General features: G+C 35.7%; 1 protein-coding gene across 3 annotated transcripts; it reads left to right on the plus strand.

Moving 5' to 3' along the window:
• The first annotated feature begins 20,516 nt into the window (after positions 1-20,516).
• LOC103716872 (jasmonoyl--L-amino acid synthetase GH3.5-like) lies at positions 20,517-24,841 on the plus strand. Of its 3 annotated transcripts, none has more exons than XM_017845122.5 (5): positions 20,517-20,764; positions 21,537-21,962; positions 22,051-22,152; positions 22,874-23,691; positions 24,162-24,841. In XM_017845122.5, exons 2-5 carry the CDS (start codon positions 21,682-21,684, stop codon positions 24,704-24,706), a joined length of 1,746 nt encoding a protein of 581 aa, XP_017700611.4. In that variant the 5' UTR covers positions 20,517-20,764; positions 21,537-21,681; the 3' UTR covers positions 24,707-24,841. The 3 variants fall into 3 exon arrangements, with proteins under 3 accessions (XP_017700611.4, XP_017700616.4, XP_008803285.4); XM_017845127.5 differs by having other exon boundaries at positions 21,598-21,962; XM_008805063.6 differs by having other exon boundaries at positions 21,601-21,962.
• The last annotated feature ends 947 nt before the right edge of the window (positions 24,842-25,788 follow it).

Below are 25,788 nucleotides of genomic sequence, written 5' to 3' on the forward strand. Positions count from 1 at the left end.
AAATATAAAAAATCTTATTTCAATATGAATGCTACTTTTTCATCTCTCTTCTTCGAAAACTCTAATCAAACAAGAAATCTTTTTTTTATTTTTCAGTTGACCACATTGTCTCCCCTTCTATTCTCGCGAACCAAACGAGTCCTTAAAAGCAAGTGGTGTGAGTTGCCATCAAATCCACTTAAAATATTAATGCACTTTTTTTGTCTTCTAAAAATAAAGTTACATGACTAACCCTTAAATGGCTTAAAAGCAACATCAAATTAACATGATACTTTTCTTTTCTCTAGGTAGGCAAATAAACCATGCATGCATGCTTAATTCTCATGTTTTTCTCTTTTGGAAATGATAAGAGTACTACACCTCCTAAAACTCCTATCAAAACATCTAGCTATGTAGTTGAAGTATAGGTGATGTTAGGAAGATCCTCGCATGGTGATCTTAGTATATTACATAGAAATTAAGCTTGCATGTATGTCTGCAAGTCTCCTGACTGACCTGCAACTGTTATTTTACCACATGATATCATGTTGAGTAACCAAAAAATTATAGAAGTTTAAGCAGATAGAAAAAGAATAAGCAATACATATCAAACATTTTTCTATCACATTAATGAGTAATCAATCAATCAATCAATCAATCAAGAGAGTTGCTTGCAGGTATCGATTCTTTTGGTGAATTGATGCCATCATACGTGCAATCGGGTGTTTCCCGGTTGTTCCTTCTTCTCCTAAATTACACCTAGTTGTGTGTCTTGGACCTGAGGCGACACCATTTGCTTTAGAAACAGAGCATTGAATATTTCCAACCTGAACCCATTCAGTGGCAGGTAAGCTTTCCCTTTTTTTTTCAAGTTGGCAGAAAAGAGGTCATGCAACTACTGTAGAAGGATTACTGACTGCCAACTAATCTGTCATGCTGTATCTTTTACTTTAAAACTCGATCAACACCTGAGCTTGTTTAACTTTGTGGTAACATGGGACTTTTCTGCATGTCTCCAGCATCATTTTTATGGTTTTGTATGTGTGAGGAGAGTACTGCACTATGGTCTCTGGGAGAATGGCTTTCTAGCTGGCCTCAACAAGATATACTTAGAACCTTCCAATGGGATGACATCAAGTTCCATTTGGCTTAGATCTTTCTTGCTAAAGTATTTTCATGAGCAAAACGTGGCCGCTCATCTGAGAACTTTTATTTTCTCTGGTCTCACCCAACATGGATTTCGTTGAAACATTCACTGTAATTCGAAGTTTGCTATATTCTCTTTTTGTCCAATTAATAAAGTTCGCTATATCATGTTGCACCATATTATAGGTTAGAAGTTTAGGATGTCTCATGGTTTCAAAATTTTCTTCCAAAAAGTTAAAATTTGTTCACATTAAAATCTTTTATCCTTTAGCTAGAAGCTAGTGCTAGAAGTCATTGCGATCTCAAGGACAGCCTTTGCATGAATCCAGACCATAGCTCTGGTAGATTGGATTGGAATGTGGACTGATTGGACATTGGATATTTGGTTGCATTCCACTTACAGGGTATGCAAAGCTGCCAACCTGCACCATAAGCTTAACTTGGCCTTGCCTTTTGTGTGGCAGTGGAATCCACGTAATGTTGGATACTGGACCAACTGAATTATTTGGGGAATGATTGTACCTAACGAGCATGCTCTCTTAAGATCCTAAAGTTTGATCAAAATGTCTTTGTCCTTCCAAGTTCTTGGTGGTTGTCCAATTCCAAACCCACTACAAGTGCTCTGAACTTGCGTTCCCTCTCAATCACGCCTTAGCTTAAAATATTAGGCATTGGCTGAGTCTTTTTCAATATTGTAAATTGGGCAGAACTGTAGATCTAAACTTTCAACTAGTTACAAGCCATATCTTATCTAAGAGAAGCTCAGCTTTAGGGACCAAAGTATAATCAGTTAATGTTTTATGAACTTTCTAATGGTGCCACTTAATTGACCCATTACACTAAATAATTGATCATGATGAGTTTTGAAAAAGCTAATGATTATGTGCAAACTTGACACACTAGATACACCAGAACATAGCTAATTAAGTTATGTCATTAAACATCGTCTTATATATAACATCTCGGATTTGAAAATAGTCCAAAAGGCAAGTCAGCATGAATTGCTTTTTTTCTTCAATGAACATTATAAAATAAAGGATATTTTTGTATATATGTATTACATATTTACGCTTTCTCCATTTTTTTTTTTTGAGAATGCAAATTTAGCAACTTCAAATAATTCTTCAAATAATGCAAATTTTGAATAGTAAGTAATTATTTTAAGTAATAAAAACTCTTCAAATACAAAATAAATGCTAAAATTCTTTAGGGTATTAATACGAAAAAGCAATAGAATTATTTTACGCTTAAAATGGATGCTTGTTGCCTCTGTTGCCCAAAAATCTAATAGAAAAGGGTATCTTTGGAAGAATCTGATGAATAAAAGTGATTTTTAAGAGGTAAATATGCAAAACCATATATTTGCAAGGGTATAGATGCAAGAAAAACCCTAAAATAAAAGGCCTCCTAAATTAAATTTAGTATATAATAAAAGCTTTAGTCTTCACAAATGGCCTCATGCAGCTTAGTTCTTCCTGCTGTTTACTCCCTACATTGTAAATAATCTTTTATCTTCAAAAATAAGGGGAAGCTTCTTGCTTCCTCTGTGTTGTTTCGCTCAAAGCTGCGTGTGGCTCACATGCATAATTGACTAAGTTTGCAGAAGATAACAAGTGGAAAAAGGAACTAAGCATGAGAGCCGAGAGATAAAGGAGCATCCAAAGGAACGGTGGAAAAGGACTTCAAACTTGTTTGGTAGAAAACGGCATTCAAATTGCTCAAAGGACTTCAAACTTTGCGGCCACCCAAAAGGCAAAGAATTAACTCTGCGCATGGAAATTAAAATTTGCATGTACATATTTAACGTGATGTATCTGATTTGAAATCTATATCGGTCGGCACTTGTATACATACTTCAATGCAGCATGTAATAAATATCATAAAGCTTTCACATATATTTCTTAGGTGCACCGATCCTCTCCGGTGTGCAGATGTGCATGGCTGTAATCAAGAGATGCATGGCTATGAAAAAATCGCAGACTATGAGTATGTGCTCAATGCGCATTGTTTAATGGCCATCCATCTTTTGATGTACTCGTGTGCGGGCTGCACCATAGAGGATTCTGGTTGATTTTTCGGACCTTGTAGTACGGGTATGGTAAATCATGATCCAATCAACTCCTGTGCATCGTACTATAGGATATTGCGATTTGTTTGGAAATCTAGTGTCTCACCTGCTTCACACGTTCGACAGCATTCAAGTTTTTGGATGGCAATTTATCACCGCTCTTGTAGTCATTGTTTGCTAATGTCGCGTATATGGTTTTGAAAGTAGTGTAAAAATGCCACCTTCTTGAGTATGTGGCAGTTAATTTAATTTGTAAGTAAGAGTTTGGCTTCGTTTCTCTAAAATGTGATAGCTATTTGCACTAGCCTGTGAAAATGATGGATTATATTTTGCTAGCAGTGGTGGCCATATAAAATCTGCCAAGTATGATTACCCAAAAAAGTAAAAGGTGAAATGTTTTCTCGTGTAGTATCTCACTGGAATTTCATTTTACCCTTGCCATTGTGCAAAAAAAGAAAAAAAAAAAAAAGGAAAGAAGAAAACTTTATGAGTCCTTTTGTTGTGCCAAATTGTAGGAGAGGTCTGGGGTTCAAATGATAATGTTGTGACGGAGGACTTGAAACACATCTATCTCCAATAATTCATTTTATTTTTTTGATAATACGGATAGATCATACTACTTTAGAATTAGTATATCCATGTAAGTCAGAGAATACTATAATTCAGAAAGAAAAAGAAGTAGCCTCAAGTCCATCCCACAACTAACCACCAGAATACTGAGCCATATAGAAGGCAATCTAGTCAGCTATTATGTTCGCCTCTCAATACACATGGTTAACCTGGAATGCAGCAAACCAATCGCCATTCTGCAAATGTCTTGCAATAGCAAATGCTCACAATCAACTCCCACCAGATTCTAAATCCAACCAACTACTATCGCCAAGTCTTTTTCAAGTTGGATGCTGTCAACTTTTAATATAATTTTTGCATAGGTGATTCGTTTTCATGCAGCTGTTAGCTATGCTCCAATGATTCATTTTGCAGGAGACTCTGTGGCTCCAAATTGTTTTGTTGTGGACTGGCTGATTTGGGCTCTCCTCTCCCCCAGTGCCAATGAGGGGCACGTGCCGGTCGATGCTCAACATTCCTGGTCTTCTCGTTTTTCACGTGGGAGAATCTTTGGCTTCCAGAAATGGTCTGACATGACACAGAAATGCATGTGTATGTGGCCATGTTCGCGAATCCTTTCCACAACCCAACGCCGTAGCAATTCAGTAATTATATCCATCGAGGAGGGTAGTTCCTCAATCCTCATATAGGCTGTCCGAGAGGAAAGAAAAGGGGGATTTAAAAAATAGAAAAGAAAAGAAAAGAAAGCGGCCAACCATATTCGCAGAAAAGTTTTTTTTTGTTTTTTGAAAGAAAAAACGTAGCGGGAAGGGCTCTCCACTCTTGTGTCCTGATCGGCGGACGCAGGAGTGGCAATTACGTGATTATCTCAAACGATGATGGTATTTTTCATATCTCCAAGGATCCCGAGCGCCACAGTATCGTTGTCCCAGGGAAAAGAAACAAATCATCAAAAAGGAGGGAAAAAAACAAAACCAAAAGATTCGTTTGGTTAGGATGGACTCGAGAAATATTTATGTAAAAAAATAATTATAGAGAAAAATAAATTTTAACATGCTTGGTCCGTAGAAAAATCATCCGTACAAATAGTATAAATTTTTTTTTACCATATTTGATTGGAGGTAATCAAATATGAGAATACTACTAAATTTTAAATAATGCTCTTGTTCAAGTAATAACATTTTTTCGCAATTTATTTATTAGCCATTTATGTCCCTTTACATAAACTTTATCAATATTATCTATTTCGAATATTAAAATATTTTTAAATTAATTATATATATTAGAAATTATGTTTTTTATTATAAATAAATTTTAGTATGTTTGGTATATAGATAAATATACTAATTGCTAATAAATCCTATGTTAGACTTATAGATAATTAATAAATATTTGTTAATTATTTATTAATAACTAATATTTATTAATAAATATATTAATATATTACTAAATATTATTAATCACTATATCGATATATTTATAATATATTAGTATAATATCAATATAATATATTCATATAATTAATATTAACTATAATAATATAATATAAATAAGGATATTTTTGTTACGAAATGATAATTTCAGATTATCTTAACTCGGTAATCCAACATGAAAAAATAAATACCATCTTTCTGATAGTATTGTTTTACCTTCTCTTTTAGAAAAATAGATATAAGACTCATCATTTATTTTTTTATTTTTTCAATCTATTTTTCGTATCAAATAAGATAATATAATAGAGAACCAGAATATCCCCAACTAAACATGCCCAATAAAGAAATGCCCAAAGAAGTAGTTGACTAACGAATGGTACTCACCAATCACATTTTCTAAATTTCATGCTCTCAGAATGAATACACACTGAGTGAGAGAAGAAGTCTGTGATAGCAAGGGTGATGACCCAAAGATTGATTTAAAGATTGATTTTGATGATCACAAAACCTTGAAGTATAAATACTAATGTTTGTGTTGCAAGGAGAAAGATATTTATTTTGCAAGGAACATAGCAAGTTGGAAGAACACAAGAAGGCCTCCAAAGCTCTCAAGAAAAGTTGGAAGAAAGCTACAATTTATTGGCCCAAGTCTCAAGTTCAAAGGATTCAATTTAGAAGAGCAAGTTTTAAGAAAAATTCAAAGGAAAGGCACACGAGTCGACTCCTACAGTTCCGAGTCGACTCCAAGGAGCAACAGACAGACGGACAGAAAGATTCATCTCAGAACTTGTCAACGAGTCGACTCCTGAAGAGCGCGAGTCGACTCCGATGTTCACCGAGTCGACTCCAGGGTAGTATGAGTCGACTCCTAGGAGTCACAGGCAGAAAAGTCAGAGAGCAGTTTTTGGGTCTGAGATTCGAGTCGACTCCAGTGGAACGCGAGTCGACTCCGATGGTTGGCAAGTCGACTCCAAAGAAAGTGAGAGTCGACTCTCAGAGGAACACAAGGAAAAAGACAGAAGACCAATTTACTGACTCTGAGATTCGGGTCGACTCCCGCAATACGCGAGTCGACTCCTAGACACCGCAACCCAAAGACAGAAGACGGTATTTTCGTCTCTGAGAGGCGATTCGACTCCAAGACAGTTCGAGTCGACTCCAAGGCAGCGCGACCCCAAAAATGCAGAGGATCAGTTTTCGGGCTCTGAGAGCCGAGTCGACTCCAAGAGAATCCGAGTCGACTCGAGGAAGAAAATCAGAAAGTATGTCCTCTGGACTCATGGGATGAGCCGACTCCGAAGATGCCAAGTCAGCTCCAGATGTTGGCGAGTCGACTCCGGGTTAAGTCGAGTCGACTCCCAGTCAAGGCATGCACTTTAATTCAAATTTGGAACAGTGGCCGAGTCGTCTCCAGTAAAGCACGAGCCGACTCCTGCAACAGGCGAGTCGACTCCTGATCGCGCGAGTCGACTCCGATCCCAACGGTAATATTGTCAGGAAGTGCAGACTGTGTCCAACGGCTCTATTTTTGTCTCTAACGGCTATATTCTTGTTTCCACGCCATCTAAAGCTATAAAAACAAGAAGAGAGCTAGGGGAGAACTTATGGAAGTGGGAGAAAACATTTAGGGAAGAGATTTGAAAGAGATTACAAGGAAAATCTCCCATAAGCACAAAAGGGCCATTCAAAGTAAAATAGAGAGAAGAAGAGCATCCAAGTGAATCCCAAAGCTTCCTCTCCATCCGTGTGCTGCCTCGGAGATCCTCTACTTCGTGCAAAATCAGAAGAGGGGCAAGTGAAGAAGAAGCCGAGTTCCTCCATCTACAAATTAGTTTTAGGGCTTCTTCTCTTTTCTTTACTTATTTACATTTGCTATATTTGCTTATTTGAGAAGCTTGTATTTGATTTAAACTCTTGTTCTAATATCTTGTAACTTGATTCAATCAAGGGATTGAATCAAGGGGATAAGGTTTGTTGGTGAGCCAAAGGGAAAAACCAACGTTGTAAGGTTGTGGTTGGTGAGCCTTTGGGGAAAACCAACTGGGTTGATTGTGAACCCGGAAAATAATCATTGTAAGGTTGTGGTTGGTGAGCCTTTGGGAAAACCAACTGGGTTGGATTGTGAGCCCGTAAAAACAATCGGTTGGTTCTAGTCGGTGAACCTATGAAAACCGACCGAGTTCGTTGTGATCTCGCAAAACAACAAGTTGGGTTGTGAGCTTATAAAACAACCGACTGTAATCTAAGGGATTATAGTGAAATTCCCAAGAGGTCTTGGGGAGTGGATGTAGGTGCTGGGGTGCACCGAACCACTATACATCTTTGTGTTTGTAATGTCTTATCTCTTGTATTTCATGCCTTCCATTCATGCTTGATTGTGTAATATCTCTAGCTTTGTTTTCTATAGAGTTATAAGTGATTTGCTTAGCTTCCACTCCATTCTTACCATACACATAGATTAAGATTGATCATACAACTATAAGTTAATTTTAGATCAATTGCACCCTAAAGCCATAGTATAATTGCTCTAGCTTAATCTTCCACTGCTTTACTTGTAATTGCCTAGAGCTTAAGTAAATAACATCCTATTATTCTGCTGCAGTCTATTCAAAGTAAAAATTAGGGAACATAATTTTTAGAAAACCCAATTCACCCCCCCTCTTGGGTTGTCACCTTGGGCAACAAGTGGTATCAGAGCAGGTGCTCTAAGATTAATTATTGATCTCACGATCAAAAGCCAAAGATCATGACAACTCAAATAGATAGTCTTCTAGAAGAGGGACAATTAATTGATAGGCCTCCACTATTTAATGGCATAGACTACATATATTGGAAAGCACGCATGCGCATTTTTATTCAATCACAAAACTATTATTTATGGAAAATCATAATAAATGACCTTCACACACTCTCTCAAACTATTAATGAAAAGGACTTAGCACAATTGAATGCTAATGCTATGAACATATTATATTGTGCTATTCATGAAACGAAGTTTAATGAAATTTCTGCATGCTTATCTGCTAAGGAGATCTGGGATACATTAGAAAATATTTATGATAAATCTCAGATTAGCTCACATGTGCTTCAATTACATACTAACAATGAGACTGCAGAAAAAGGTGTTGAATCCTCCACAGTAGCCGAGTCGACTCCCCGTTTGTCCGAGTCGACTCCTAGAGAAGAACAGTCTGAAAGGCAGAGACACAGTCTTGAAGACCCTGTGAACGAGTCGACTCCAAGTATTTCTGAGTCGACTCCCAAGTTAGCCGAGTCGACTCCAACAAGGCTCGAGTCGACTCTGAGGCAGATTAGTTCAAAAAACAAAGAGTCCGGTGATGGAAACAAGGATCCATTCCCAAACACCGAAAGATTCAAAAGCTTCCTAAAGACAAGGAAGAAGAGAAAGCAAGAAGAAAGGAGGAAAAAGATAAAAAGCAAGAAAGTCTTGACCAAAGAAGAGTCAAGCAAGAAATTGAAAGCTAGAAGCAACAATCAACTACAAGAGGTAACTAACTTATGTTTTATGGCACTAGAAGATAAAGTAGAATCTGAATCTAATGAACTTCATGAAGAATTTTCTTATGATGAACTCTTAAATGCTTTTCATGATTTGTATGGTGAATGTAGAAAATTAGCTATGAAAAATAAAAATCTTAAAAAGCTAAATTTGCAAATTTCAAAAGAAAGAAATTCTATTGCTGAAATACAAGACAAACTAAATTCTGAAAATGAAAGTTTAAGGTTAAATTCAGAACAATTGATTCAGAAAAACCAGTATTTAATTAAAGAAAATCAAAAGTTAAGTGAAGAAATTAACCAATCAAAATCTCTTATTAACAGATTCACTGTAAGTTCAGAGCGATTAAAAATGATGTTTGAAAGCCAATATGTTGCTTATGATAAATCAAAATTTGGCTTGACTCCTTTACTTAACAATAAATCTCTAGAGAAAAAGATTATCAATTCACCAAGCAAATCATTAAATAAGATAACATATTTCAAACATGAAAAGAATGGACATAACAACTTTACCTATCGTTCTAACATAATTAAATCAAGTGGTAAAGTTATTACAATTAAACAAATTTGGGTTCCAAAAGGAACCATATGTCCTAACTCTCAAGGACCCAAGCAAGCTTGGGTACCCAAAATGAAAATATGAGGATGTAGACATAGGTGTGCCAAGATACCCATGGAATAAATAGAACTTTCATACAAATGGGTGTTCTAGACACACGTCAAAAAATGAAACTTAAAACATACTTATGAAAAGTAATTTTAAATAATAAAATAATAATAATAATAATGAAATCAGTAAACCTTGCATTTCATCATTATTTTTGCTTTAGTATTTGATTAAAATATGAATTGCAAGTATTGACCAATTTTGTGATATAGAAAATACTTTTGGAAATATAATCAAATCACTTCATTTTATAGTATACTTTACTCACTATTGGATAAGTTGCTAAAAGATTAATCAATTTATTAAGAATAACTCTATGAATTCTCTATATGCTTGATTGAGAGTTTTTATCCATGGCATTATTATTTATTGATCATAGATATGATAATGTGTACTTGGTGTGCTTTTGAATATATGCACTATGAATACCAAGATTAAAGAAACCATCTTTGGCATATAAAATCAACTCATGCTAGTATGTACTTAATCTCAAAAGATCTTGCCATTGGCTTACTTAGATTATCTTCTGAAAGGTCAAAGTTTACTATGCATGCTAACTAAGGAAACAAACAAAAATCAATTTCTAAATCTAAAGATGTTGTTTCCATCACTAAGTTTTCAAAAGCTTACATTGGATGTGTTCTTGGCAAATAAAATTGAAATATTTTCTGTATTTGCTAAATCTTGTAAAAATGTTTCAAATGATAAAGGTTTCCAAACTGTGAAGATAAAGAGTATCATGGCACAGTGTTGAAAACCAAAATCCTGATAAAGTTTATACAGAAATTAATTATTTCAGCACCAAGGACACCTTAAGTAAAATAGGGTTAATAGAATTCTTGAAGAAATGAAAAAGACAATTGTGTATGATAGTCATCTACTTAAATGATTTTTTTTTGGGGCTATCATCACTGCTTGTCATACATATGACTTCTATTAGATCTATTTTTGATGAAAACTTCTTTTGATCTTCTGAAGAATAGAAAATGAACTATTGCATATCTCTCATATTTTTCAGTCGTACATACTATGCTTGATATGTTCTTATGAAAAAAATGCCAAATCTGATAAAGATATTTCTATCCTTGGATATCATTCATCAAGCAATGCATATAGAACATTCAATGAAAAGATTCGAGTTGTAGAAATATCAATTTATTTTGTTCCTTATGAGATTAATGATTTATTATCAAGATACTAAAATTAAAATATATATGTATATAGTTAATCTTTTACATATAACAATCTGAAAACTTGTTAATAATTATAACCAAATTGAGTTTTTCAGAAATGCACTTAATGAAGAAAAATTGATGACTACTAAAAGACTAAATTAAGAAAAGATGAAATAGATCTTGATTCTTGCATGATTAGAAGTAAAGATCACCATTATCATTTGCTTGCTTTATGAGCCTTATATTCTATCAAATGAGTGTGTAGAATGTACTCCTATGTGCTTACTTTATTAAAGAAGATATATGTTAAATTACCACCATATTTGAAAACACTCATTACAAATATGATAAAGCAATATATAATTTGGAACAAGCATCAAAAGCATGATATAAGAGCTTAAGTAACCTTTTTGATAGAAAGTAAAAGTGATAAATCTATGCATCAAAAAGAAGAATTTGTGATATCTTATTTGCTCAAAGTATGCATTGATGACATCGTTTTTGGTTCTACTAATGAAGAGTTATATGAAGATTTTACTTAGTTCATGCCAGGTGAGTTTGAAATATGTATGATGAATGAATTAACATCTTCTCTCAAACTCCAAATTAAGACAAACAAGAAAGGGGATCTTCATTGACCAAAGTTAGTCCACAAGAAAACTCTTATAGAAGATTGGCATGAAGAAGGTATGTCTATGACCCCATCTTGTAGAATTTGAAAAGGATGAGCAAAGTAGATCTATTGTTTTAAAGCTGTATTGAAGCATGATAGAATAATTATTTTATCATACAACTAGTAGACCAGATGTATGCTAATTATGTGACCTTGTGCAAGACTTCAATCTAAGTTTAATGAATCATGTCTATATATATATATATATTGATTGACTTATACTTTTAGAAATTGTTTCATGGTTTGCCCAAACTATAATATATCTTTGCATATGTCATAACCATGAAATACACAAGTTTATGCTTAAAATTTTGATTTAAAATAACTTGTGAGAAATTATGAATCCTTGAGCACAATGAAAATGTTGTTTGTATGATATACATCTATATGATACATAAGATTATTTCCTTATTCTGCTCTTTCATGTAAATTACTTGAGAATAACAAAAAGAGAGAGAGATAAAGAAAAGAAAATGGATATTATTTAAGAGATAAAAAATCTAAGCAAAGGCAAGTACTCCAATCTTAAGGAAAAGCAAAACAAGCATAATATATTCGGCACATTTGGAAGGGATAAAATCCATAATTAATTACACTTAAACAGGGAGAGTTTGAAGTGAACATTTTAACCTTTCTATATTGCTCATCATAGGGATGGTGCCAATGGGGAGGCTAGTGGTAGTACCCGGCACTATTTGACCCAACTATTCGGTGTAGGGCATATTAGGGACGGCACAAGAGGGAGGCTAGTGGTAGTACCTCGTGCCCCTTCCAACTCCACCGGATAGGGAGCAAATAAAATATAGAGCATAAGAAAGTAAAAATGAAAGACAAAGTTAATGAAAGTATATAAGAAGAATCAAATCATTTTTTTTTTTCACTTGAAAACACAATTTAAGGATGAAATCAATGCAAGATTATATTTAAATAGGGGGAGTTTATTTGAAAAGTATTGATTTGGATCCTTGACATGCTTGTTCTTATTATTTTAATGCATGACTTAACACATAATATATTTTGCATGTGGCATGATGTCTTGAATTATGGGTTCTCAATATTTTGTAATGCTTCATGCTTGGATAATTTGATTGAATGTTTGAAATACTACATAAAATTTTTGTTTGGTATTATTGAAAAGAAATTTCAGATTTGTCATTCACAATCATCGTTAAAATCTGAAAGTTGAATAAGTTTGTAAAAAGGAGAAGAGAAGGATATCTCTATTTAGGCAAAAAAAATGAATTGATTTTGCTTATCTTTCAACTTGCCTAACCTTGGTATATAATGTTCTAATTCATACCAAAACTCAACATAAATACAAATATTCTGAATATGCTCTTATATGTTTGAAATATGTGTTTTCAATCGTAATAATTTAAGATGAGCTACAATGTGAAAGATACATATCTCAAATTATGACTTTGAAAGCCTCTATTGAAAATCTTTATGAAATTCAGAATTTGATTTTGTATAAAAGCTTAAACTCAATATGATTTCTAAATAAAATCTTAACTTAAGAAAAATAGAATAATTCGATGATCTTTAAAGTGTACTAAAGATCTGAAACATATCATTATAAAGTGTACCCAATATAATGCCTTGATTGCTTGCCCCGATACGCATCTGAAACATATCATTTCTTATCTTTAAAGTGTACTAATATTGGTCCAAATGATGTGTCTTTCGATGATCTTGATTGCAAACAAATATTTTTTTAATATATGATTTCATTTTGATATTAAAAAATTTATTGGGCTTCATGTATACATTGCTGAAAAACTATGATTAAGAAATTGAGATCTATAACTATATATATATATATATTATTAAAAGAGTGAATGATCTTAAGTCTAAAAATATTTCAGCTCACTCAAATGACTCTTAAAAGAAAGAAAATGTAAGTGCTTTTGAAAGAATTTGAGCTTCAAATGAATCATTTTTTTTGATTAATATTTCAGTACATTTTCTCAAAGATTAAGAGGAAGCATAACTTGTTCTTGAAAGATTAAAAAGAGTGATTGCTATAAATTTTGAATAGTTCTAGATTACTCTACATTCTCGATATCATAGAATTTCAGTTTTATTCACGCTTGTCATTAAAATCTGAAATTCAACAAAAGAAAAGAATGATTAAAGAGGAGTGCATCTTTTGAGGGGGAGCTTTAGATATTCAGTTTCTTATCCTAAAGTTACTTTAATTTGATGCATACCTTGATTTTTATGGATTGATTTTGATGAACCTCCTTATATAGCAAGACTTGCTTTAATTATATAATAAGTTTATACCTTGAGATGAGTTCTATAAAGGTTGTCTTATCTCAAACCTTGAGTCTTATGAAAATAAGCTGAAACTTATAGAAAATATATTTTTGAGATTGACAATTTTATTGAACATTATCTTCAAATTCTAAGCTCTTAAATGGAATGATCAATTAAGGGGGAGAAAGAAAATTTCAAAAGGAGAGATCTTATGGAACTTAATCGCATAAATCTATAACTAAAGGAGAGAGACAGAATACTAAATGAAAAGTGATCCTAATACTCTCCAATATGTATCATCTGAAATTTAAATCTGAAAATCTTTATGATACATCTTGAGGCTTGTTATTTGGTTAATATATCTTATGCATAAATCATGAACCAAATTGCAAGTCAAACAGTTGATCTTAAGAGCCTCTAACTTAATGAAAAAGGAGGAGAATAATGTGTTGAATTTTCTTGAGTATCTCTCAGAAAATCTATTTTGGAATTCACTAATGAGTCCTAATTGGCTTGCTCTTTAGAACTTCAATTTTGTGCCAATTCATATTTTTATGTATCAAATTGTGCTTATCTTTTTAAGGAATAAAAGAATAAAGTCTTTAAAAGAGCTTTAAAAGAACCTTCAAAGCTTTGAACTTTATGTATACTCTAAGATATATCATAAATTGCATGAATTCATATTTTGGTATTTATGCCACAATATTTTTACACCATAAAAGAACTTTGCAATCATACTTAATATATTGGGCAAAAGATCTTAAATGAACAAGCTTTCATACTTATTATTGAAGAGAGGTCAGATTTCCATTCGTGCTTTCCTTGAATATTATTTGTGGTACTTCTTGAATTAACTTAAGAAAGTTTCCACCTACACTTGATTTGAAAACTATCTTTGGAACCACATTCGATGTGTTCTCATTATAATTGGCTCTGATCTATGCTCATTAATCTTTTTCTAACATTATTGCCTTGAGTTATATGATTCATATTCTTGCAATAATTTGACATGCAAATCAGAGTACAAAAAGAAAAAGACATATTTGAGTATTCTTATCTTTGTGCTTAATGTTTCATTATATTACAACCATTTTGATGTTGTCAAAAAGGGGGAGAAATATCTGAGTATATGCTCATAATGCTTTATGTGTTGGTTATGTTAAGATTAAATTTAAAAGCATTATCATGAAGTATATTTTAAAGATATATATTTTCTACTTCAACTTAGCTATGCATTACTTCTAGAACACAATATGTTTTATTTTGCATATACTCCAAGTTTTGTCATCATCAAAAAGGGGGAGACTGATGACCCAAAGATTGATTTAAAGATTGATTTTGATGATCACAAAACCTTGAAGTATAAATACTAATGTTTGTGTTGCAAGGAGAAAGATATTTATTTTGCAAGGAACATAGCAAGTTGGAAGAACACAAGAAGGCCTCCAAAGCTCTCAAGAAAAGTTGGAAGAAAGCTACAATTTATTGGCCCAAGTCTCAAGTTCAAAGGATTCAATTTAGAAGAGCAAGTTTTAAGAAAAATTCAAAGAAAAGGCACACGAGTCGACTCCTACAGTTCCGAGTCGACTCCAAGGAGCAACAGACAGACGGACAGAAAGATTCATCTCAGAATCTGTCAACGAGTCGACTCCTGAAGAGCGCGAGTCGACTCCGATGTTCACCGAGTCGACTCCAGGGTAGTATGAGTCGACTCCTAGGAGTCACAGGCAGAAAAGTCAGAGAGCAGTTTTTGGGTCTGAGATTCGAGTCGACTCCAGTGGAACGCGAGTCGACTCTGATGGTTGGCAAGTCGACTCCAAAGAAAGTGAGAGTCGACTCTCAGAGGAACACAAGGAAAAAGACAGAAGACCAATTTACTGACTCAGAGATTCGAGTCGACTCCCGCAATACGCGAGTCGACTCCTAGACACCGCAACCCAAAGACAGAAGACGGTATTTTCGTCTCTGAGAGGCGAGTCGACTCCAAGACAGTTCGAGTCGACTCCAAGGCAGCGCGACCCCAAAAATGCAGAGGATCAGTTTTCGGGCTCTGAGAGCCGAGTCGACTCCAAGAGAATCCGAGTCGACTCGAGGAAGAAAATCAGAAAGTATGTCCTCTGGACTCATGGGATGAGCCGACTCCGAAGATGCCAAGTCAGCTCCAGATGTTGGCGAGTCGACTCCGGGTTAAGTCGAGTCGACTCCCAGTCAAGGCATGCACTTTAATTCAAATTTGGAACAGTGGCCGAGTCGTCTCCAGTAAAGCACGAGCCGACTCCTGCAACAGGCGAGTCGACTCCTGATCGCGCGAGTCGACTCCGATCCCAACGGTAATATTGTCAGGAAGTGCAGACTGTGTCCAACGGCTCTATTTTTGTCTCTAACAGCTATATTCTTGTTTCCACGCCATCTAAAGCTATAAAAATAAGAAGAGAGCTAGGGGAGAACTTATGGAAGTGGGAGAAAACATTTAGGGAAGAGATTTGAAAGAGATTACAAGGAAAATCTCCCATAAGCACAAAAGGGCCATTCAAAGTAAAATAGAGAGAAGAAGAGCATCCAAGTGAATCCCAAAGCTTCCTCTCCATCCGTGTGCTGCCTCGGAGATCCTCTACTTCGTGCAAAATCAGAAGAGGGGCAAGTGAAGAAGAAGCCGAGTTCCTCCATCTACAAATTAGTTTGAGGGCTTCTTCTCTTTTCTTTACTTATTTACATTTGCTATATTTGCTTATTTGAGAAGCTTGTATTTGATTTAAACTCTTGTTCTAATATCTTGTAACTTGATTCAATCAAGGGATTGAATCAAGGGGATAAGGTTTGTTGGTGAGCCAAAGGGAAAAACCAACGTTGTAAGGTTGTGGTTGGTGAGCCTTTGGGGAAAACCAACTGGGTTGATTGTGAACCCGAAAAATAATCATTGTAAGGTTGTGGTTGGTGAGCCTTTGGGAAAACCAACTGGGTTGGATTGTGAGCCCGTAAAAACAATCGGTTGGTTCTAGTCGGTGAGCCTGTGAAAACCGACCGAGTTCGTTGTGATCTCGCAAAACAACAAGTTGGGTTGTGAGCTTGTAAAACAACCAACTGTAATCTAAGGGATTATAGTGAAATTCCCAAGAGGTCTTGGAGAGTGGATGTAGGTGCTGGGGTGCACCGAACCACTATACATCTTTGTGTTTGTAATGTCTTATCTCTTGTATTTTATGCCTTCCATTCATGCTTGATTGTGTAATATCTCTAGCTTTGTTTTCTATATAGTTATAAGTGATTTGCTTAGCTTCCACTCCATTCTTACCATACACATAGATTAAGATTGATCATACAACTATAAGTTAATTTTAGATCAATTGCACCCTAAAGCCATAGTATAATTGCTCTAGATTAATCTTCCACTGCTTTACTTGTAATTGCCTAGAGCTTAAGTAAATAACATCCTATTATTCTGCTGCAGTCTATTCAAAGTAAAAATTAGGGAACATAATTTTTAGAAAACCCAATTCACCCCCCCTCTTGGGTTGTCACCTTGGGCAACAAAGGGACATCTAGGACTCCTTTTTGAATCTTGTAGTAACTCAGACGATCATCATTGCATAGGAGCCCTTACCATCAAGATTTTTTAAGGTAAACTTTAATGGTAGGATAGCTAATGGGGGTAGCATTTGAGGTGCGGAATTTATGATCAGATGCTCGAATTCCAAACTTATAGCAGCAAGTGGCAGTTGCTTATATGACACCTCCATTTCTAAGCTAGGTTGAGGGCAGTCTTGGAGGGTATTAGCAACAAAAGGCTCATCCTTAGACTAGATTTCATTTATCTTGAAGCTGACTCAACTAAGATGATTGGATGGATGCAAACTGCCTAATGCGGGTTATGAGCATCCGCAGATTGATAAGAAAGTACATTGTTTTTCATACCGCTCATGTTTATCAGAAGGCAAATAGAGTAGCTGATTGGGTTGCATTCTTATGGTACAATATTTTGGTAGAATTTTCCAGGCCATCAACCATACTATATTTCTTTTCTTCGATGATGATGTATTTTTTTGATTTTTTTGGACATATTTGTACTGGAGGATATGATTTGTACGCCATTAAAAAAAAAAAACAATTTGCCTGCACTCTCCGATTCAGTGTACATATTTTATAGAAAGATATTTTTTAGTCTTGTCTTTATATGCAGGTAGTTTCGTCACTCGATGGGTGCAAGAAGATCACGAGACCAATGTTGCAGAGATTTTGTGCGGATTAAACCATGCTTTGATTGAATTTTTATGCGAGTTGCATGTCGGTCTAGTACTAATTCAACAGGTTTAAAAGATATATTATTTATGAATATATTATAAATATGTAAGGCATGATGTTTTTAAAACAGATACCGACAAGATCCGATGTTTTATTAATGTCACAATTATGCTTCATAATAGTTAGAACTAGTATATAACACGCGATGTGTGGGGAGTATTTTTTTTTCTAATTATTTTTGAAATACAATATAGAATAAATATAAAAGAAAATAACAAAATAAAATAAAAATAATAAATATTAAAAGTTTAATTATTTTATAAAATAAAATTTTGATATTAATATTATGACATACTATCCTTATATAAAATTCTAATTTATGCATATTTATCAATATAGTAAACTAATATATTATTATAAAAAAATAAAATCATGGCCCAATATAATAAGAAATAGAAAATTATTGGATCTATAGATATTTAAAAATAATATAGTGAGGTCATGAGTTGTTGTTCTTTTACTTTTTACGAAAGATCATGAATATAAAAATATATTAAAATAAAAAAAGCATAATCTAATGACTTGCATGGGATATTGGCAGGGTATTATACTCATAAAAAATCATTTTGGTTAATATCAGCAATATTAAGCAAATATAGTTATTAATAATATCATTAATTTTTGTATTGCATAATAAATATATATTAAGCATATAGTAGCATATATTAAGAAAATATGGTTATTGATGGTATAATTAATTTCTATGTCAATTAGTAGGTCTAATAAAATCTTTATTTAATAAGCTAATAATCCTCTTTATATTATATTGTTATATTTCGATGAAGAACCTTATTAAATAAGAGTCATATATATTATCCAAAATAAAGAGTTCTATTAATAACATCACTAATATAAATATCTATGCGGTGAATGGAAAGCTTTGCACAAACACAGTCTTCATTTTAGTGTATATATATATATATATATATTAAGCAAATATGGTTACTGATAGTATCATTAATTTCTATATCAATTTAGCAGTTCTAATAAAATCTTTATTTAATATGATTTAATAAGCTAATCATCATCTTATTAATGATATTATATTTTTATATTTTGACGAACAAGCATAATAAATGAGAGCCATGCCAACATCATTAATATAGGTATCTATATAGCGAATGGAAAGCCCTAAACTAATACACTCTCTATGTATGTGTGTGTGTGTATATATATATATATTAGACAAGCCAAACCATAAAACATGATTCAATTTGGGAACCAAAATTACATATCCGAAGTTTTTAGTATCATTTCCTTCTTGATCGAGAGCTTTATCAAGATATCAATTTGTATTAAATTCATCATTCAAGGGCACAATGTATTCAAAATCTCAAACCTTGTTATCTAAATTGATGTTAACTAACATTATCCTAGATACTAGCTAAAGGGATGTTAACTAACATTTTCCTATCTCGAATGAGTGTGATCGAAAATAAATATCAAAATCAATATTTAAAGTAATATCATATCACAGTTTTACTATACAGGCTTAAGATGTTGATATGTAATTACTAAAATATCTCAATTCTTTCTTAAACTTATCGATATTAAAATTATTTTACCATATCACCTAGGGTATCAATATTTCTCCATTCCTACATTGACTAGAATTATAATATATTTTAATTATTTTTAAAATTCATGAATATTCATGACTCCTTGTAAAATTTATTATTTTATGAGAAATATAATGAAGATGCCATCACCAGAGTTTTGTTAAAAATAAAGAAGCATGCCAACTAGCTAAGCTACATGGTGCCGGCATTTTCATTCCATACTTAAAAAGAACATTTCATTTTAATCTATTACATAGAGTGAACCGAATTTTTTTGGTTTAAGCCTTTCTCAATCCAACACCAAATGGGCCAGTTTTTTGTACACCTCTATCAATATCACTGTTATATTTGGTCTCATATCTTTTAGGAAAGCGGTTGTCTATTATGAACCTATTCAGTCATACAAGTTTGGCAAGAAGGTCAGTTATTTTTCTAAGTTCTTATGGAAAGGATGGGATTTTTCCCAATCATACTTTATCCTCACCCTTCGCTGTATATGTTACCAGGAAAGAATTGGAGTAATCCTAATCTCACTTATACGTATCCTAATCATTAGTTACCAAGGGAGTATACAAAATGGGAGGTCTCATCAGTCAAACTACACTAAAGAAATACTATTTTCTATTTTGTCAATTTTTTTCTCACTTTTTGTGTATATAATATATATATATATATAAAATGCATGCAAGCACGTAACGGTGGTTGGCGAAGCTCGTCGATCCAGCCACCAAGATGGTAGCATGGTGGTAAGAGGGCTTGGACTCTACCTGAGTTGTCCAAGTTCGAAACGCGCGGGCATCAATTAAATCAGGGAACCGGATGCTCCATACTCGGATGGCTCTGTGTGGATATGCTTTCCTTCCATAAGTACTGAGATGGTGCTGGGGTGACGTACTCACAGAGTCACACGTGGATAGCCTAGTGGGGTTTTCCATGGGTTGGGGAGGGCACGCGAAACTTGCAACCGGGTGAGGTTCTGCCCCTCTCCCTCCTGTTTTTTACCAAAAAAAAAAAAAAAAAGCTCGTCCATCGCCGTTCGCCAATTCGTTAGGTTGGCAGCCTGCGGGGTAATAACCCACGAGATCACCAGCGGACTTCGCCTATGGTGGGCCTCCATGGCGTCAACCTCTCCCTATAAAACGGGAACCTTCCCCCCTCGACTCTCCACAGTGAGCAAAGCCCGGAGAATACGGAGAGGGAGGGCAAAACAGACTAAGATCTTGGGTGGTCTTAAAAACTCTTTTGGCTTGGTTACTTCATGTTAGGCTTTTAAGGAGGATCCGCGCTCGGATTTAGAGTAGACTCGTGATACCTTTGCTCCAGAGTCTAACCCAAAGAGAGCGACTAGTAGAGAAGAGGGAAAGAGGGGGTGGAGCTCACGAGGCGGCTCCTGGCTCCTCCAGTTGAATTCAAAGTAAGAACTCATAATGTTGATATCTTCGATCGTTTTGGTCAATTTATTTCATGTTTTCTCAGGAAAGGCCGCAGCTTTGGTACTGAAAGCTCGGAACTGTGCTCTCGTCGAGGTCTGTTGGAAGAGATTTGTTCATTTATGGTGGAAAACCTTTGCTATAACTAGCATTTGTTCGAATTATTGCTCTATTTTTTTTCTTCTTTTGGCCCTTTTTTTCGTTATCTCGGAGACCCATACATTCGAGAATATCTCTGATGTTTCTGTGATCTATAATATTATATTACAAAGCTTTCGAAAGTCTTTTATCGATCTGATTCAAAAGTTCCTCCTTTTCCATTTCTTGTTTCTTCTTTCGGACCTTTACTCTTTTTCTCCATCATGAAGTCTTTTATTCCTCCTCCTGCTTTAACGTCTCCTTCCGCTTCTTAATACTAATGAAAATTTTCCTCTGTTGATATATTTGCCATTGTCCATATATCGTCTTGTTTATGATGAGTATAATTCGTCTTGTTCTGTCGTTCAGTTTCCCAGTATTGCTGTCAGACAAACCGGATTTTATGGATTCTTTACTCAAAGTATCTAACTTGCAAGCTTTAAATGCCGGTTTTTGCTTAAAATCCCTTTTTTGGTCTCCGGAATCCGGTGCTTCCGTCTGCTCTGATTCGATATCTAATTATATTTTGTTTCTATTCCAAATATAAGTCTTTGATTCGGTTCTTATCACTTAACCGTTGCTCTGCTTTTCTCTGCTTTTCGTTGCGTCTTTGTCAAGGAGCTCTGCTCGAATGGTGTTCTTCTCTGCGCAATATGACTTGAATTCTTCTCGTCTGAAGCAGTAACTTTGAAGATTCGTCGGCGCTGGTAGTGTTCGGTGGACATATCTTCTAAAGCTTTCAGCTTCGTTGACATTAGAGAAGATGACAGTTTTCGGCGTCGAGAGCGTAATAGAGGAGTTCGAGACACTGACGAAGGATGCCGGCCGAGTCCAGAGAGAGACCCTGCAAAAGATTCTCGAACAAAATGGCGAGGCAGAGTACTTGCAGAAATTCGCTCTTGGAGGAAGGACTGACCCCGAGAGTTTTAAGGCTTGCGTTCCCTTGATCACTCATAAAGATTTGGAGCCTTACATTCAGAGGATTTTCGATGGAGATACTTCACCCGTTCTCACTGGGAATCCTTTAATAGCGATCACACTCAGGTATTGCTTGGGGTGCCTTGTTTTCTTTGATCTTTTAGCTACCAAGTACCAATGGCCTGCTAAATGGGAAGCTTGTCTTTTGCTACAGTTCTGGTACCACTCAAGGAAAGCGCAAGTTTTTACCATTCAGCGAAGAGCTACTTGAGTCGACGGTGCAGATGTACAGGACTTCATTTGCTTTTAGAAACCGGTATGAAGTTCTTCCACGTCGAAGAAGGCCTATTTTCTGTGCGTATGGTTTTAGAGACTGACTTGTTTATCCAACCTAGGGTTACATTGTGTGAGACTTGATGACTTTGTTCTTCAAGAATCACTGTTTTCTGAATCTTTTTCTTCCTAGATTTCTATTTCACTGTCTGAGTCGTTTATCTATCGGAATTAAATAAAGTAGATGTAGTGTTGTTAATAGTATTTTTTTGCCCTTTTTCGTTAATCTTTATGTTCTTCTGTCATATTTCCTTGGTCCAGTAGCCCCTTATTTCTAGTGGAATATGCATGACAAGCAAGCATGTAACTTGGAGGGAAAAGATAAATTTAGCCTTCAATACAATCCTTAGTGGTCCCTTCTCTCAAGATTTCCATCTATGTATTCATAACCTTTTATACTGACATCAACAGACTGCTTCTTCAGTCTATTTGATGCTCGGCTATGAAATTCAAACATCAAAACTAATTACACATTTGAGCTGTTCTTTGTTTACTGGCCTTTCATGTTATCTTGTCCTATTTTATCCTTTTGGTAATGGACTGTGGATCTCTCAAAATTGAGCATCTGTTTTGTTTACAAAAAGTATATAATCATGCTAATTTGCTGGATTTATGCGGAAGCTCGCTTTTAATTAGGCTTGTTCGCATATTTATCCGATGTCTATTCACCTATTCAAACATAGATATACGACTTCTTTTTGCAGAGAATACCCAATTGGGAACGGAAAAGCTTTACAATTCATCTACAGCAGCATGCAGATGAAAACAAATGGAGGCCTCATCGCTGCAGCAGGCTCTACAAATATTTACCGAAGCGAACACTTCAAACGCACATTGAAGGACATCCAGTCACAGTGCTGCAGCCCTGATGAAGTTATATTCTGTCCACACTTCGACCAGTCTTTGTATTGCCACCTTCTATGTGGGCTACTTCACTCAGATGAAGTGCAGCACGTAAATGCGCAATTTGCCCACAGCTTGGTCAATGCATTTCGAACGTTCGAGCTGGTTTGGGAAGATCTCTGCAATGATATCAGGCATGGAGTTCTCTCCAGCAGAATTACCGTTCCATCTGCCCGTGCAGCTGTTTCCAAACTTCTGTTTCCAAATCCCACACTGGCTGATTCCATATATGAAAAATGCAAGGGTTTAAGTAACTGGTATGGTGTGATCCCAGAGCTTTTTCCCAATGCCAAGTATGTCTATGGCATTATGACAGGAGCGATGGAACCATACTTGAGAAAGCTAAGACATTATGCAGGAAGCTTGCCCCTGGTATGTGCTGATTATGGGGCTTCGGAGGGATGGATTGGTGCAAATGTAAACCCTGGGCTGCCTCCTGAGTTGGCAACGTTTGCGGTGCTTCCCAACATCGCGTTCTTTGAATTTATTCCTCTGGGAAAGCCCGAGGGGCAGGAGTTGGAGAATGGTGCCTCCATTGACTACATAGAATCAGAGCCAGTTGGTCTTACAGAAGTTGAGGTTGGCAGAGAGTATGAAGTTGTCGTCACCAGTTTTGCAGGTATTGCTCTATTTCTTTCTGTCCTGCTGTAGTATTTTTCTCGTTCGTTCCTTGATTCCTTCGAGCCATGTTTGATGAAATGCTGGGAAAACTTTGGAAGTAGAATCTGTTAACTGCACGATTTCATAAGGTGTCTTCTGAATATCACAAATTTACCATACTTGCTGCCACCTGAAACTTGTGATGTTAATGCAACTTGCCGATTGAAATCAGTGAAGTATAATCAGCATCAGGTGCTTTCTGTTTGATGTCAGATGAAACTTCCAAGGGTTCATTGAGCTTCTGTAACCCATAGGGACCTCGTTTTCTTTCTCTCAATTTGTACAATCTCCTTCATTTGTGTATTCTCCTACTGAATAATATTATCGTGGCAATTGCCTCCTTTACATCAAAAAAAAGAGGATCAGTGAAGTTATTTTGCGGGTATTTAATTGCTGACGATAGTCTTTGTGGTTTGCATCTGATGACAGGTCTATGTCGCTATAGGCTGGGGGACATCGTAAAGGTGGCAGGATTCCATAACTCCACGCCTGAGCTGAGATATATATGCCGGAGAAACGTAGTCCTATCCATCAACATCGACAAGAACACAGAGAAGGACGTGATGGTGGCCGCCGAGGAGGCAGCCAAGCTCTTAGCGGCGGAGAAGCTCGAGCTTGTGGATTTTACGAGCCACGTCGATCGTTCGACAGACCCTGGCCACTATGTGATCTTCTGGGAGCTGAGCTCGGGTGCCGGCGAGGAGGTTCTGAGCAGCTGCTGCAATTGCTTGGACCTGGCTTTTGTGGATGTAGGCTATGTCTGCTCGAGGAAGGTGGGCGGAATCGGACCGCTTGAGCTCCGTGTTGTGAGGAAAGGAACCTTCCAGAAGATTCTAGAACATTTTCTCAGCCTTGGGACTTCGATGGGCCAGTTCAAGACGCCCCGCTTGGTGGGCCCATCTCGCGGCAGGGTCTTGGAGATCCTGTGCGACAATGTCATCGAGAGCTATTTCAGCACTGCCTATGGCTGCTAAAAGCGGTGTATCACACCTGCTGTGATTTTGTTGCTCTCCATGCCCTCCTAGCTTCCTTGAAGCTTTCCTGTCCTTGTTATGTCATCGTGTAATAAATGAGAGGGGCAAATGAAACTTAACTAGGATCTTGGTGCATATCAGCGTATGTCTCGAAAGAATGACTCATGTATCTTCTTTCAGGATCCCGTCAGCCCCTTTCATCCCTCCGCTGCACAGATTTTCAAGCGCAATTTGCAGGATCCAACGATCGACATCACGAAAGAAGATGAATCATTCTTTCTGCAAAAGATACAACCGGAACCTATGGCTAGTAGAGTAGTCGATGCTTCTAATTTGCTTATAAGCATCGGCAAAAAAAAAATTTCAGTTCCATACACTTAGCGTCGGTGTTAAAATTACCGACACTTATAAGCATCAGTTCAGACTCTAAAAAGCTCTAGAAAAGATTTTTTTTTTTAGTGTTCTGTGGCTTTCAAATCTATGACCTGGAGGTTTTTGCCCCAATTCGTTTACATAACGACACTATAGAAGCCTATTAGATAGTACCAACAGATTTGCTGTCTTGTGGCGTGGCAGAGCAGAGTAGTCCAGGGTTAGTCCAGATGATCATAAAAAAAATTCAATAAAAAAAATAATTTTAACAAGCATTTATCAATAATAAAAACTAATAATTTTATAAAGGATATACTGATGAAGATTGCTCGTCACCGAATTAGACGGGATCTATGGCGCTCTAAGGTGTCTCACGGCTATTGCCGGTTTGCAATCATCAAGTGAAAACTAGAAAGTGGATGAGATCTTCGAAACCCTAGTTGCTTGAGGACGACGAAGAGAAAAAAAAAGAATGAAACAAAAGAATAAGAGGTTTAAGCCTTTCAGGCGTGCGGGGTGATTCGAAGGATTTCATTCGCATCCGATATTCCATTTTCGGGTTATTGTCTTAAGTGATGGTTATCCGATATTTAGGTTCTTTTTAGTTTAGGCTTGGTTAATCACTTAATTGGTTCTCTAATTTAACTTAATTTAAACTTTTTCTTTTCACTTATCCTTGTTATATAGATATCCGAATTTAGATTCGAATC

This window comes from Phoenix dactylifera, chromosome 1 (assembly GCF_051530095.1).
Source record: "Phoenix dactylifera cultivar Ajwa chromosome 1, Ajwa_hap1_PhDact_Kaust_v1.1, whole genome shotgun sequence".
Taxonomy (NCBI): Eukaryota; Viridiplantae; Streptophyta; class Magnoliopsida; order Arecales; family Arecaceae; genus Phoenix; species Phoenix dactylifera.

Coding starts and splice junctions, on each gene's coding strand:
- LOC103716872 (XM_017845122.5), top strand. CDS start 21,682: ATGACAGTTTTCGGCGTCGAGAGCGTAATAGAGGAGTTCGAGACACTG. Junction 21,963..22,050: donor TTAATAGCGATCACACTCAG/GTATTGCTTGGG, acceptor CTTTTGCTACAG/TTCTGGTACCACTCAAGGAA. Junction 23,692..24,161: donor TGTCGTCACCAGTTTTGCAG/GTATTGCTCTAT, acceptor ATCTGATGACAG/GTCTATGTCGCTATAGGCTG.